General features: G+C 34.6%; 1 protein-coding gene across 3 annotated transcripts in view; it reads left to right on the top strand.

Annotated features, from left to right (window-relative positions):
* The window catches only part of LOC120348254 (papilin-like), a 32,845-nt gene that overhangs the window by 1,935 nt on the left and 14,049 nt on the right, over positions 1–16,861 (top strand). For all 3 annotated transcript variants that reach the window (XM_039418363.2, XM_039418364.2, XM_039418366.2), the window contains exons 2-3: positions 5,981–6,111; positions 11,305–11,371. In XM_039418363.2, coding sequence (XP_039274297.2) covers positions 5,981–6,111; positions 11,305–11,371 — 198 coding nt within the window. The remainder of the gene's footprint in view (positions 1–5,980; positions 6,112–11,304; positions 11,372–16,861) is intronic.

The following is a 16,861-nucleotide window of genomic DNA, read 5'->3' as shown; positions in this document are numbered from 1 at the left end:
CCACAAACTGCCAAAAATGTTATCTGCGACAGATTAATTTCCGTCAAACTATCTTCAATTACGCACAATTTTACTTAATTATATTTCGAACGCCTTTCCTTCGCAAGCAATTGGCGTGGCCATAAAAATGTATTGATTTGAGGTAAAGTAATAATGCTATTCAATGTGTTAATTCTGGTATTGATTTATTTTGTGGATCAGAACACATTTCATACAATATTCATCATATTTTTATCATATATATATATCATTTTCATATATTAACTTGTATTTAGTGAATGATTATCCGTATTTTTATTATTATTGTATGGGATTTCAGTGGATACCTTGGCTTAAACGTCTAATAATGATACTTCCCAATAAAACTGAGACAAATAAATAACTCAGGCCCGCCAAATTGAAAAGTTTTAATTATGTACTGGCTATCTGTATATTGAAATCCTGGATACCCCGACGGCGAATACTTATTCCAAAAGCATAAATTTAATTATCAAAAGATGGATCGCCGAAGAACCGATTACTGGTTTCCTCGAGAATTTAGCTTATACTCTTAAAAAGATCAGGGGATTTTTATCAGTCTGTTACGGGAAATCGTCAATTAAAATGGTCTTTAAATGTACCTATGAGTCATTGGTAAACACACTCACGTAATCACAACTGTGTAGCCCTTCTACAGTAAATGTTTAGAAACTATACCATATAGCAGAGTTGGTTTTAGTTACATAATATATGATGATTGGTAACAACTAACAAGTCTATTGCAAAATTTTCATTTTCTAGCTTAATATAGGTAATGAATCAATTTGTGGTTAACATGGCGCAACAATGAATCGAGTAGCCCCATTTCTCTCATTAGTTTGTTTACATACTAATGAATTCGAAAATTATTATCTTGACATAATGCCCTAATGTGAATCATTTGTATATTTTGTCGCTTGGCGCGTGTAGGTCCGACTTTTGTTTTATCAATTAATACAACATTTTTGTTCGCCATGCTCGAAGAATCAAATTTTGTCAATTATGAAATATAGAGGACGCCATTGACTTTGGATAAGCATAATGAACATATATTCATTCCCAGCACACTTTTTGCCTCTACGTCGATTTATAGACAACATAAAAAAGTCTGAAATTAATCACATTCTCATTGTCATTGGGGCGGTAATTGTTTAGTTTAGAAGGCAATCTGTCACTAGATCAGCGAGAAAGGAATTTTGTTAATTTAATTGTTAATTTACAACATTCCGCTGATCAAAACAATTTAACAAATTATTACCCATACTTATGCATAGAGTGTTCTTGTTGTATAATTATATGCCTCTCATTGACTTGATGAGCGGTTGGTTATATCGATTACAACAAGCAAATGTGATTTGTTGACTCGAAACCTCTGATTTTTTTTTTAAATTGACAATATTCGAATAGTATTAATTACAAGAAACACGGTGAATTCTTGAAAAATAACAGTCTGGAATAGCCGTGCGAAGATTAACAGTTTCGAAGACAATTCAGCGATGTCGATCTTTGTGCAAACTTGTTATGCCTACATGCCAACTTTAAGATTGTCTTATCGCTATTAAATATCTTGAGAATGACACGCAAACCATTTATCGTGCTCATCGCAAATAAACTTCTTAAGAGAAATAATTGGCACTTTCTTGAAGCCAGTTGTTCTCGCCCAAACTAATTGTAGCCTTTGTGATAGCAGCCCTATTGTGTTTTAGCGATGTTGAAATAGTACAGGCTTCATTTTCAAACGATATTGCCACCTGACAAGGTGGTTTACATTGAAATCGCTTAATATAAATTGTAAAGAATGATGTACAAACTTTCTTCTTGCATTCAAATCTACGAGTAAAATTTTGTTTTGGAAAATGTAATGCACTCTCAGGCAATCATTCGAAGGCAAATTCGTGGTTAGAATTACAAAAAATTACATATATTTTAAGCTTCAGTTTAAATGTAATTAGAGTCTTACCCATTGATTCCCAAATGGTAGTGCGGTTGTTTGATATTAACAATGTTGTTTTTAGACCGAAACATAGTGTATATAAGCCGATTGATAAATTGGAATGCTTTGTATGTATTCATTTTTTGCCATGTCTTAGCAATTCAATAATATATTATCGTTCATGGTTCTTGATATTTTGAAGCAAAGCTAATATAAGCAAAAAAATACCTTCGTGTCAAATCCAGATATTAAGTACAGCCGTTCGATAAGGTTATCCAAACTTGAGATTTTCAAATTAACACTTTTTTTCGATTTCAAAACGCAAATTTCTATGCTCCTGTGTTATCAAATCTCGGTATTCACTCAGAAGCATAGACAACTATAAAGACGAGCTGAGCTTTCGGTATTACGATTAGTGTTATTAGTTTACCATGAAGAGTCGCCACCACCACGCCACACCTCCCGCTACATACTGTTAGCATTGGTCATGTATGATCAGAAAATTTTAGTCTAATCTAATTGGAAATATGCCTTTTCGATTAGAAAGGTAAAACATGAACTGAGCACTGAGGTCATATTGACTTAACCGTATTGACTAATCCCTAATTTGAACCTACAGCTTAAATTGTTATCCGCTTGCCGTTGACATTTTTAGTAATCACTCACCAGACGAAAGTAGAAGGGGCTAATTTGAAATCACAACCGATGATGATTTAGAAACAAAGCATTGCAACGCGACTCATCAACTAAGTGCAAATTGTTTTTGCATGATGTTGTCTATAGTTGTCCCAAAATCTGTTTGCTATTACTGTAATACTATACTAACCACTAATCTGTACATTATATTCTTTGAAAATATTTACTTTCTGTAAAACTCAAAATGCACTTCCATTGTGATTCTCGGTGATAAGAGTGACTAAACATCATAATTCCTCAAAAACATGTTTTCACAAATAATTCAAATAGTTTTGTTTCGCGTGTCGGCTGTTCATCACGTGACTAAGTAACGCCATCAATTATCGATTGTATACGATGATTGATTTCACTTCGTTCATCTTGCAGTTTGTGTAAGGTAAGCGGTTGGTTTTCCGCCGTATGTATAGAATAAACGCTTAGAACGATTCACAAATGTGGTATAAAATACAATACATTCAGGCGTTTGTATGCATAAGATAACGTGAAGCAAATATTGACTCTCATTGAGTAACAATTTAACGTCAAAAAATTGTGTGTCAGTATCTGACAGAACATATCACAGACTGATCTGTTTTAGATCTTTGAATAATTGATCTTTTTCCTATTTTCCATAATAATATAGTTTAATGTTAGCTTTACATCTGCCAGTTTATCGAAGGGACTATATGCACTGTTTCGTAGACAGATGCATATGATGCGTGCGTTCAGCTTCTTTAAATGATAAAAAATTTCACGTTTTGGGTCATTTCGAAGTAGATCAGCTTTATCAAATTACAATTTTTATTTTGTTTAAAGAGGTTTTGAAATTATAACAAAAGTATTTTTTAATGTATCAAATTCAAAATACCATTTCGACATTTAAAACCTTTCTCGACTACCCATTGTTACATGGGAGTTCAACATCTATTACCTCGATTAAAAGTCTCGTCAAGTAAATCCAAATATAGATATTACTGGGTATTTTATAATGCTTTTCCATTTTAGATGTATATCATTTTTTGTGATGTCCTAAATTTGGCGTTCTTGTCTGATTTTGTCCGTGAATAGTTTCATTTTGAAATAACATGGCCTATAGGGCCACATATATCATCCCATTATCCTATAAACTTGAAATGTTTGTTCGTCAATAAAGCTACGTAATGGCATATCAAGCGTTATTTATCACCACCTGATTGTATTTTAGTACTCCAGATCTGTAGTATATCTAAATTGTCATAAATGGATATCCTTGCACTTCGGAGTCGAACCCAATTTTTGCAATATATAGGAAACCCATCAAATCGCAATAGTTAATGAATAAAAATACCTTGGCACAATTGTCAGCTAATTACACAACCTATTTTCAATATGATAAACTATGCTTTTAAACTAAACGGTGCTAGATATCACACAAAGTAAAATTGAATTTTTCCCCACATTCCAATGACAACAGCGTAGAACGGGTTATTTATGGTCTGGGAATAGTAATAAAATACCTCGTAGCGTGTGCGGTTGGGACATAAATCTCAATGATCTTGATTATGACGTTTATTGTTTAAAAATAACCGAAATAGCGATGCGTTATAATCGAATGCTTCAAATAGTTTCAGACAAGCTGGTCAAATCATTGTTAATATAAATTCTTTCATAATTGCATTTTGTGGCTTGTGTGTGAAATTTTATACGATTCTTTGTCCATCCTTCGACACTAACTATCCGACGCTTACACTTAACAACGAGATCAGCTGTAATGTTCGTTTAGTATTGGATCATCGACATATATCAAATTCCTCTAGCAATAAGCGGGTTTCTATGTTCCGAGTACGCTGTTTAATTTATTATTTGTATGACTGAATTGATATATGAAATAATCATTTTGGAGTCATTTCATACAAAAATTACTTCTTATCGAAATCTGAGGTCGAGTACAATATTAAGCGCGGTACTTTTCCTGACCTTTCATGTGACTTATGGTAGAAAGGTCGCCCTCTTTGTAAGACCTCTTCATCTAAAGGTATAGTTAGGACTTCACTATAAATTTATCACGAATAGTTGAGCTTATAATAATAAATTTTCACCTGTTATATCAATATTGTTAATCGAATATCGTATGTCTATCACCAGTAAAACTTTCGTGGGAAAACTCCGTGCACTTTGTTTAATTTGTCAATATTGTCTACAATAAAAAACATTACACCTCGGTATCGCCTGGGAACAGCAGGAGAGACCTGAGCGTTGTTTCCGCTCACTCGTAAAAACGATACAGTATTGTCGCGCCAAGCGATACAGTGGTGTTTCGTATAACAGGCATAGAAAACGACGTTTAGTAAGTCGAGGAAGATAAAGGTACACGATTGAACCACTCAGCTGCGTCCAATAACCTAACTTTGCTTGGAATGAACCATTGAACTATCGTGTACCAGGACCGTTTTTCATCTAAGAACATACTTGACCATTTATTGTTAATAATTTACCAAACTTTAAAAAATCAAGTAACTGTGATGAGCGTTTGACAAGGTACTCTTCCGTGACCGCCGCTAATTTGCGACTACTGATAGTCAAGTACCGTTTCACGACGAACAGTCATCCATCATTTTGCTAACGAAAATATCACGCACTAATGCTTAATAACGCTTAAATTTCATTTTAATATTATAACATCTAACATCTTTAACATTACAACTATCTGAGAAAATGACAGACTTATGGTGTAAAGTTGTTATATATTACTTTGATTTATATATCCGCTATAAATACATTAACAATGTACTTATAATTGAATCATTAACGATGCTGTTGAATATTATATTTCGTAAATTACTTTAATAAGCGAGGAAAGTGGCGAAAAAATGCAGTTGCAACTACAGCGTTAAACAATGTATATATCAAGTATCGACTGTGGCAGCGAGTTGTCGCAACATACGTCGTGATGATACAACCTAGTATTTTATTTGCATAGTAGAACAAAATTGTCTAAATCACAGATAAAGTTTACAATATGCTATCGATTGGTTTTTTATGGAACTAACTACTTCTTCTTCTTCTAGGCTTTTGTGCCGGTGGATTCGTATGCATATAATGCAATGATGCTTTAGCAACAGTAGAGATAACTATCCTACGTATTTCAAGAGTCTTGGCTGTACAGTACAATAACACAAATATATTTCTATAATGTTTCAACTATTGAAAAATGTATGTATGAGGAAGTCTGCATGACCCTGGTCAGACGAAATGTTACAGAAATATATTGTGTTAGTGTGCAGAATGACTCTTGAATTACTTACAATTTACAATGCATTAACCACAACAAGTTGACCGTATTGCTTTAATTGAACGGGTTTTAATCTTTTTCAGACAATAGAAAATCACGATTTTGATGAGCACCCGCCGGATGACGGGTGGGGAGAGTGGAGCGAATGGCATTCATGCAGCAGGAGCTGTGGAGGAGGCGTAACTTATATGGAAAGAAAATGTCTTCGGAATAGGCTAGTAAACTTTTGTTCTTATTTGCTATATTACTAATAGCATCAACATTCAACCCTTTTTAAAAATATCATTGTCGTCCATTTAAGTGAACTCGCTATTTCGTGCTAAAATTAACAATTGTGACTTCGATGTTCTCAATCCGTCATCAAAGAAATTAAGGAACATCACGCCGACGCATCTGTGTTTACGCTTGGTAAATCACGTTTTATACTCGTATATACCTCATGGACATGAAAATCAAGAGTTTTGTACCAGTTTCAAACTTGGCTATTCAATTCAGTTTACAGCTTTTTACAAATCTGATTAGATTTGGGAAGGAATATTTTAGTTTTGTCCATATTTTTGAGTTTTCCACCCTCCGGTCGTTCTCTTAATCATACTATATTGGGTACTCCCGAAGTATGTGAACCAAGAGAGCGGACACCGGAACGTAGTATGTGTGCCAGGTTAGGGTTAGACCATAATTGTATTCCAATTTTCCTTATTTTAGTTCGATTAAGAGTTCAGGGACTAGCGAAGTGACTCCCGTAGTATTGGTACCTGAAATTATGACCTAACCCTAACCTGGTACACATACTACGTTCCAGTGACCGCCATCTTGATTCACATATACTTTGGAGTTGCAAAAAATTTATTTACATTCGCAAAAACATTTATTTTACATAAAAACTTTAAAGCAGATTAATGACTACACAACGCACACTTTTTTTGTAGTAGTAGTGTGAGAATTATTGTTAACTATTGTTCAAAACTGAATATTCTGAAATATGAAACGAATAATTCCACAGTTTTTAGAATGGAGATTGTGTTGTATGCTCGATTCTAACAAGCAGTTTCTCTATTTACTATGAACGCATAAATACATGTGTTTGAATTAAATGTTTGGACAAATATGGGATGAGTTGACTTGTGTAAATAAATCTCTGACATTCCTAAACAACAAAAATTGCTGAACTTTTCCAGTGCATCTTCATCGTTAAGTCAATAACCGTGTTCACTATTTATTAGAAAAAAAATTAATCGTATTGCAGAGAACATAATTATATCACTTTATTGTGTTGCTCTTGATGGGTTAACAATGAACAAGTAATATAATAATCGGAAACTGGCCTAGCCTATATGCAGCCGTATTTCCAAGTAAACATTCCAAAAAGGTGCAACTTTAATAAATATGAGCATATGTCAGATATTGTACGGAAGGTGAGTGCAATGTCAAGGTCGATGAAAGATTTCTATAATCTATTCTAGAGCCATAGGTAGGGAAACAAGAAAAAAAGAGTGAACTTACTCTTCCCTGATTATAATCCTTTACCTGCTGATTATTTATTTATTACGTACAACATTATATAGACATGGGATAGTTTTGAGCTGGAATAAGTACGACGTCATTTTAACCTGCTCTCTCGAACAACTCGGACCGAACACAAATATCCAGATTGTCATCGCTTCATTTAGCGCCTAAAACATTGTATATATGTTCGTTTCACACGTTTGTTTTTATTGCCGTTTTAGTTGCTAATCTGTGTTTATTAGGGCGAAGAGCGAAAAATAATGAAGACAAACATAACTAGCGGTATACTTCTTTCATATTCGCGGATCTTGTGTTTTCATTCCATTTAGATGTTTGTTGGTTTTCATAATTTGTGCCTAGAAAATGGTGTGGAAAAATTAACCGGGCATAATTAAATGCTGATCAAAGCTTCCTACGTCGTGCATCAGCGAATACTTCTTAAAAGTGCGAGCATCTCTGTTTTATTTGATGTGAAAACAAACAATTGACAATGGCAACATGCGTTGTGTCAAGATGAAAGACAGCTTCACACTATTGTACTAATGTTTGCAAATAAATCAATTCTTGTCGAAAAATGTGCTGAACAATGTCTGGTACCTAACTTACCTTACGAATAATGGAAAGGGTGGCTGTGATTTTTATACCAAAATTGTTTTTTTTTTTACATCGAAAATCAATGATTTGCGAATTCGTCATTCTTTTCTTTGATTCAATAATAGACAAAAATATTGCACGGCTTTGCACCACATAATCACATGTGTTGGTTTACTGTAGATCACAACTGAAATATATATTATTGAATAAACGGAAATGTTCGAAATATTTGAAGGACGATTATAAAATATTCAATAATCTCACATAACTTCGCACAGGTAGGTATTCCATGCCAACTTTTTTTAATCACTCATAAAATTACCTTATTGTCTGTCATAATTTTAAAAGTCACTGTTTCGCATTATATTGACTTTTTTTAGATCTGTATTTGACGATTAAAATTCTTGATATATAGTTTTGATTGCAAACTGTGCATTGTGCATGAAATGAATAGACCTGGGACAAAATTTGCGCAATTGCTTCATAATATGTACATTTTGTTTTAATGTACGTTTCCGTTAAATTACTGCAAAAGGGCATTGTATATCGCGAATAAGCACAAGTAAATCGTCATCAGTGTAATTGAATTATGCGGTTCATAATTGGTACTTCATGATCTGCTCCTTAATTGATATCTCGTTAAAATTGATACCAAATTTCAATTTGTTTTGTCAGTACTTCAGCACCTGGGTACTCGAATATTACGAAATTGGGCGACAAATCTCAGTGGTTAACGTCTTTCTAAATACGTCATCAATCGTTTCACTTACAGCGCGAGAGGTTTTTAATTCCGACATCACCTACGCTAGGTTAGAAGGTAATAGACGGTTTCCGCAGAATTATTGGAACATGAATAGGTAGCGTTTCCTGAGATGTGTGATAAATATAGTGAACTCGTGTATTGTGCGTTGGTAATTTCATATCAGAACTCTCGAGCTGTTAAATTTATACTCCAACCAAATCCACAGTAATCTGAATTAATATATGTAAATTGAAGTTTAAATAAATGACTCTTGTAAACATTATATCCACTTCCCGTTGCTAGTATTAATTACACATGAGGAAATTTACTCTACAGGTCCATTAGACAGACATTTGATATTTGATTAGGCTTGTTTAGTTGTTATATGTGAGGTTTTTTGTTTGCACTCTCCTGGTTGTAGCTAGGTTGTAGCCGTGCTTTTGCAATCGAACATCAGGTTTGAAACAACTCAATTGTCTTCGATTGGATAACGTTTGATTTTGGATGCACTTCGCACAGAATAATGTCATGTTAATTAAATTTGGATCTGGTGTATCTCTGTCGTCTGAAGATTGGTCAAAATTCGTTACATAATGTTTTGGTACATCCGGTACTGGTTATCATAAAATACTTGGATGAATCGGTACGGCAACCTTTTCGTGTATGTGGGGTGTTTGCGCTCAGAACAGGTTCATATATTGCTCATAATAAATTCATAATAAATCGACGCCCGATGTTTTTCCACAAATCTAAGCCATCATTGAAACCTCTAATAAAAAAAATTATTCCTCGTCGTTCAAACGCGCGAGAGGCATGTACGTTTCGTCTGCCATATATTTCAACCTGTTTTACTGCCTTTCTTCTGTGAAGCTAGGAGAGGCAATTTTCATGACCTCAATATTTGACATCACTTACTTGTACGAGCAAGTTTTTTCACGAATGAACCAGGTCAAATCCCCCATGAGATCACTAATTTCTGACAGTCACATAAAAAATTCGCTTTGCATTGCTACATCGTCCATCGCACAGAATATTGAAAACTTGTTGGATAAAAGCAGTGCCATACTTCACATTGAAATATCTATGTGCGGTAAAAACTTTTGACTTTACTGTATCTTCGTATTTTCATTGTTCTTATAATTTTGGTGTGAGGGTTTTGTTTGTTTTTTTGTTTACCTGAAGTTGGTGTAGTGAAAACTAGACCATAACTATCATGTCAAGTCTCCCGCGCAATCATTGTAAACTACATGTGGCCCTTCGGCCATAAAGGTTGGACAACCCTGCTTTAGAACAAATGAAATATGTTGTTTATGATATAACACGCAATTAATATCTACAGGGCTCCCTATTTCAATTGTTATAGAGATTTTAATATTGGATTGGGCATTAGAAGTTTTTCAAATTTCACGAAAGTACGCTTTATTCCTTTCCTTTCTGTGCTTTTAATTAAATCCATATGAAATCCTGAAGTTTGTAACTTTAGCATTAGACTCCTGGATTATAAACCTGCTGTGTAATCGTTGTACAAAGAAGCTTTATTATTTTTGAAAATATGATCAAATTTTAACACCTTCTGACATTTTATTTTTATCTCGATGTTTATGAAAGATTGCACTAATAATGGAATTTGCATAGTATAAAATTACTCTTTTTGACGTAAGTCGTGTTTTCTCAGTCGATCCATCAAAGCCAGGGCGCTAATAGTGATTTATTTCCTAATTATGGGATTTGCAACATTATCTTAATTTGTGTTTATGCATTGAAAAAAACGTCCTGGGTGGGAGCATTTTTCATTTTAATGTGATAATTATTTCACCCAGGTAACATATATATCCATTAAGCAAACAGGATGTAAACTTAGGCATATGAGTAAATATTTTATACAGCAAATTTGTTTACCAAGTATAAATGTCGGTTTCACATCAATATACTGTTGATTCGAACATTCCATGCCGAAAGCCATCGACGAAACTTTTGTCCTATATCGTGTGTGTTCGGTAAATGACAAACAACTCAACCCAGTCACAAAAATCCTATGACACGGGTTAGCTCTTTTTGCAATGACGAATTGGGCGTTAAGATTATCTTACATTCTGTCAACTAAATCACTTCGCCGTATACATGATCATGTATATGTATGCTATGATGTTATCTTTGTCACAACTTGGAGTGAATTTGATTTAAAATTTGATGAAGATTGCGTTATATCCATTCGTCGTGCGTCCCAAAGTTATATAGTAAACGTCATGAGTGTCGAGTTTTCACTCTGGTTCCCAGGTTGATTATCAGAAAATGTATGAAATAAAGTTATAGTTCCATGAATCTACTTCCATAAATTTATTATAAAAATTTGAAGAACCTTCGCATCCGTTATTCTACACGGCACAGTGTGATTAACATGCATTAAATATCCACGAGGTTTTTATTTTTATTCGGTTCATTAAACTACAATGACTCTGTAGTTTTCACAAAATAACTTCTCGAACCGCAGCCAGTGACTTGTGGCATGCAGTTGACCGTGTTGCTCAAAGTTCATGAAAACTGATGTTTCTTACTTATTTACAGATTGAGAGGAGGTAATGATGTGGAATGTGATGGACCGCGGCGGATGTATACATCTTGCAGCATTCAGGTATGAACAAACTACTATTTTGGTACAGATCCAAAGCTGAAAATTCGAATGCCATTAGTGGAGAAAAACACGCTTCGTTTTATCTCTTATATAAATAAGAGAAAATAGGATTTTCAAGAATTCATTTTGAATGATATTGAGTGTATATAACTTTTCTCATTAATTATCAATATTCGGCGTATCCATGAACGAAACGAAAAGGTAATGTTCTAGAAAAAAAGGAAATTCAACACTGTGTCAATTTTTACAGAGTAGTGGTTAATACATTCTGCATTTCAATCTTATTTACTTCAAAGATACATAATAATAGAATATCAAACATTCCAAATTTCAAGTTAAACATCTTCGTATCGAAATGATTTAAAGATAGATGTTTGTGTTGACAGAGACAAAGGTGACATTACTTGAGAGCAATGCTTTGCAAATAATAATATGCATCCTTGAATACTTGTTTTCCGGAATATGCCAAATGTTTTACGGTTAACTTGACCCAGGAACGTGTCGATTTGTTTCGACGGCTAGACCCTTCATATTTTAAAATTTTGCGAGAGCTTTTAAAGCACTCGTGTTATTATGTAGTCGATGAAAATCTCACGGGACGCTATTTTGAGACATAATTACGACGTGTCAGGTTTCACCAACTCGGAAGATGTATTATTTCAGGACGTGCAAATAAATATTTCTAAAAAAAAACATGAAAAAATTTGTGGAATGCTAAAACACATTTTTGACGGAACTGATCAATATGCGTGATTTTAATATAATTTAAATAAAAAAAATCCAACCTGGGGACTTCGTTTTAATATACTTAACCCACTCAACCCAACACACGCAATAGAATCTGAATTCCAGCAGTAGTGTTCTAGTGCAATAAGATTGTGTGCCTAACTTCGGTAAATTAAAAGGGTAAGAAGGATATTTGATAAATATCGTTTATTTTTAACTAAATAAACAATTTATCCTCTCTTAAATAGACAGGTTTGGAAAGAACGTAATAATTTTGAAATTGTGGCCCACTGAAATTATTTACCTACAATAATTTTTGATACTCATTCGATTTGACTTGACCGAGATATTTTGCATTCTATGATCAATCGTAATTCAGAATATTAAAATCAATGCAAAACTTTCCAAGTGATCCGCCTCAGTGGTGGAGATGACCTTGACAATGACGTATTCGATTTATTAAAGATTTGTTGATATGCCCAGATATCCCTTTCGCCTTAGATGAAACATAGATTAGCTTTAAGAGACTCCAGCGTAAACGACGTTAAAAATGTGATCTCTGAATAGAATCATATTCATGACAAGACCCCCACCATGAATTTTTGAAAAACTATTAATATAAGCTAATACCATAGAAGGTTATAGAAATAACATTCTCAAATATAAATTCATTTATTGGAATCCAAAAAAAAACATACCACACGTGTGAGACAAATTAATGTTCGTGAAAAAAATGTTTTGGCGGCGATGCAGCAACAAGTGATCTCGTTACGCGCTATATTACCATAAATTATCATCGAACGATGTTTATAAAGTTTTCAAGTGTCTTGGTATGACGCTTAAGTATACTCGGCGCGACTTGAGCCATTGTGATTTTGAGAATGCTGATCGTGTGTGGTCTGTACAGCATTTCAAGTATTTGCCTTTTAACTCTACGCTCAACCGCTTTAAAAAGGAACGACCTGACGTGAGGACAAACTTTGTAATTTTTAGTTGGTTTCCTTGCACTCACGAAGAAAGGTATGTCGATGTCATAAGCTGGGAGCGCGGCCGATTCAATTCTATACCACTTAACTTAAATAATTATGTATTCAATTGTTTGCATCTATTTGGGGAATCCTGTCCTTCCTTTTCTGTTGAGTGATGCCAGAATTGGTTCTTCCTATCCTAGTTTAATAAAGATTGTGAGTTAGTAATATTGCGTAACATCAAGCAAAAAGAAATATTGCCTTAATGCATTTGCATAAATTATGCATGACCACTGTTTTAGACACTTATCAGTCAGCGCAATCTGTAAATATATTTTTCATAGAAATAAAATTATTTTCACATACTTCTTACAAATTATTTCATTTGAATACGGATTCATCCATTCATTTTTAAAGTAGCCCTACAGTTTAAATGATATTTTGCATATCGTCATAATACTTTTTAATGACAGCATGTGTTTTCCTTCTTTTGGATTTTTCAACTTCCAACTTAGAATATCTGAAATCATTCGCGACATTTATCAAGAATGCTATTTTATTTCATTAGCTTGAGTTTCGGCATTGAGAAAATACATTTAAATATTGTTTTTTAATTATATTCAATTCGTTTCACGGATACAAATATCAAAATTTGATATCCGTTTTATACATATATATACAAGAATGGCATTGATGTCATTCATAAAAAGAGGTTAGTTAATTTTACTCCTTTTTTATTTTGTGGGACTGATTAGACGTAGACCCTGCACGTGAGTTCAAGTTAAACAAAGTCCAGACTCCAGTGTTGAAAGACGACTACTCCTGGACTCTCAAACAAAAACATTCAGCATGCGTGTGAAACCCAGAAAATCAGGGTTGTGGTTTTATGTCACGAAGCCGTCGTATTCCACAATAAACAGGCAACTCTCCTTACTTTGCCCTATTGCTTGACAATAACATAATGGATTTTTAGCCATTAGTTATCAGTTGATGCGGTTGCTAAGTAAACCAACAAATGAGGTTTATTGACCCCCAAGGTCAAAATAAAAGTTGGATGCCAAATCTAAATCGTTAGTTACGCGACGATCATGTAAAATGTTTTTACCAAATATTCTAAAATGTTCACGCTTGTTGAAATCTCAAGTTGTACAATAAATAGTGTAACTTCCCTCTAAAATCTGTCTTCATAATGAGTAGAAGTGCGTCCTTCGACAGGCAAAAATAAAGTAATTGGTGTGCATAAGTAACAAAAATATTAACTCAACACGACCGTTACCATTTCGACCGTATTTTATATCAGTGGTTCCCAACATTTATACCTTGGCGGACCACTGACATCGAATATACCTTCGCGGTTTGATACCTGAAAATGTCGAAACATCGCTGGGGCAATCAATACCATACTTGAAAAACACCAAATTTAACGACGGAATACAAATATCCTAATAAATAAACATAATTTTGCTTATTCGATAATCAAACGGTTGCGCTGGCAAAAAAACACAATTTTTCGCGGAGCGGAAAAAAATTCTTAGGCCGCCAGCGGTCCGCGGTTGGGAACCAACGTTCCAAACGAACGTTTCCATCTCGACCGTTCGAAATGGTCATCGTCAAAAATCTTCGACTATTCGATGATGGAAAATGTAGGATTTTCGCTGCGTATGAGTGAACCAAAGAGAACTGTGCGCTAGATACACCCGTACGTCGCGACTCGCGAATCAACAAATTTGTGCCAGAAATATACGAGAAACTGTCAGCGAAAAAAAACGATAGGATGCATTTCTCAATCACAGCGATATTTATAGACAATTTTGAAATTGTTATAGAGAGGAGATTTAGCACTCCGTGAAATGGACTTCAGCCTCGACATGCCTACTTTCAGACCGAGGCTTCGGTAACATTCGTATCTTGGCTATTCGTATCTTGCTTTATTCAAGGTTCATACTGTCATGGTGTTCTGCTAGGTTCCCGTACATTTGAACCCACGACAATTGCACCTGCATATATTGCACCTATGGAATTTTTTTTCGTTTTGCGGATATTTGAACCCATACTAACCCTAACCCATGGGTTTTAGCCCCCGTATATAAATTGAACCCGCAGATATACACATGGGTTCAAATGTACGTGGGTTCAAATGTACGGTCACCGTTCTGCTATTGTGCGGCGGCTTTTTGCTTAAGTGAAAAAGTTAACAACAGATCGTGTCGGTCGCTTCGATGCCTGAAATATATGACTCTGAAGAACACACGAGCACGCGGATCAGGAACAAGTGGATGTTGCTGTCATATACAATATCTGGTGGCACTTACACTTCAAATCCAATCATCTCCTCTTGTTTTTTTTTTGGTCGCAATACAGAAGTGAATGTCAACCGATGTACGCCTTGGGTGTAGCTTGCTTCACCGCCCACCGACTTGACGTTAATTCTGAGCTCATTTTAGCAAAGCTGCCATTGTAACGTCCCTTACCCAACCGTCTGAATCCAAAATAATGTCGAAATTCTGACATTCTTACATGCCAATCTAAAAAAACAATTTTAACCACATTACGTTTGCGAGATTGCTGATACTTTCAGCCACAAAATTACAATGCCTTTACTCGTAGTACACAGCTATCACTCGCCCTTTCATTGCCCCTACTTGAATTTCTTTGCTTCCGAGTTAGTGATTGGAGAAAAATATTGTGGCTCTTGACGAATCTTCTCCAGTTTTCTTATCTTTCCATGAAATTGTACATTATACGACTTAAAAGGTAACTTGGAAAAAGGCGTGGATTCGAATCTCTCGTCTGTAAATATTAGTACTACGAAGTAAATTGTTTGATAACCATTATTAAACACGAAATGTACTTATGGATAGTTATCATTATTATTATGTTGTTGTTTGCGGTATTCTGTTTCTTGTTGTTATTATTGTTGTCGCTTTTATTTTTCATTATTAGAGTTAGACCAATTTTTTTTATAAATTTTCAGTGGTTAAGGATTGCATTTCTCGCTAAAAGGCTAACACTTTTATTTGTAGGCATTGTGGCGGTTACACGTTCGTTTGTTATCTTGTGGTCAAGCGAAATCGTGAGTCGTAACTCGTAGGTCTACTGTGTTGGATTGCATATCCGTACTGCATTTTGGCTTCCGTGTCCAAATATTTGAGCATTGCTTTCTTGTTATGTTGAATGAAGCAAACGCAATGGACTATTGATAATTGTAATAGACTCATAATGTTATCTTCACCGGTAGATCTTTAGAGACGCAATAACTTCATATACAAATAATACAAAGAGATTTATTGATTCGTCAACCAAAACAAATATAAATATGAAAGCATAAATACAAATAAATAAATACTGTTTATGGTAAAGACTGGAGGGAGCAATACGACCATATGGATTCGAAGCGAAGTGTTTTCATGTTATCGAAGCTTGCAGTGGTTTCATAGTGGCTGGAACCTGATTGAAATTCCCATGAAATATGTGACGTTTTATCCACAGTTGAAACCATATTACAACAAATGGTATCGGACGTAACCTGTTGATTGGCAAACTTGTGGTATCATCAGGTCACAGGGATCCTGCATCCGGATATATATATTTCTTCCGATTCTGCTTTTCTTTCAAGAAAATAGATTTAGGCCTTGTATAGTATAGCCAAATAAGACAGATCTTGTCATCGTATACTTTCACCATGGTAATGTGAAACCCAAAGGGGTTTGTCACACATTTCAAATAACAACCCTTGAACCACTTCCTCAATTGAAATGACCTTATACGGTGATCAGAAGCCACATTCATGTAAACA

Source organism: Styela clava, chromosome 1 (assembly GCF_964204865.1).
Source record: "Styela clava chromosome 1, kaStyClav1.hap1.2, whole genome shotgun sequence".
Classification (NCBI taxonomy): domain Eukaryota; kingdom Metazoa; phylum Chordata; class Ascidiacea; order Stolidobranchia; family Styelidae; genus Styela; species Styela clava.
Note: the sequence above shows the minus strand (reverse complement) of the source record. Positions and strands in the feature narration are given on the sequence as shown.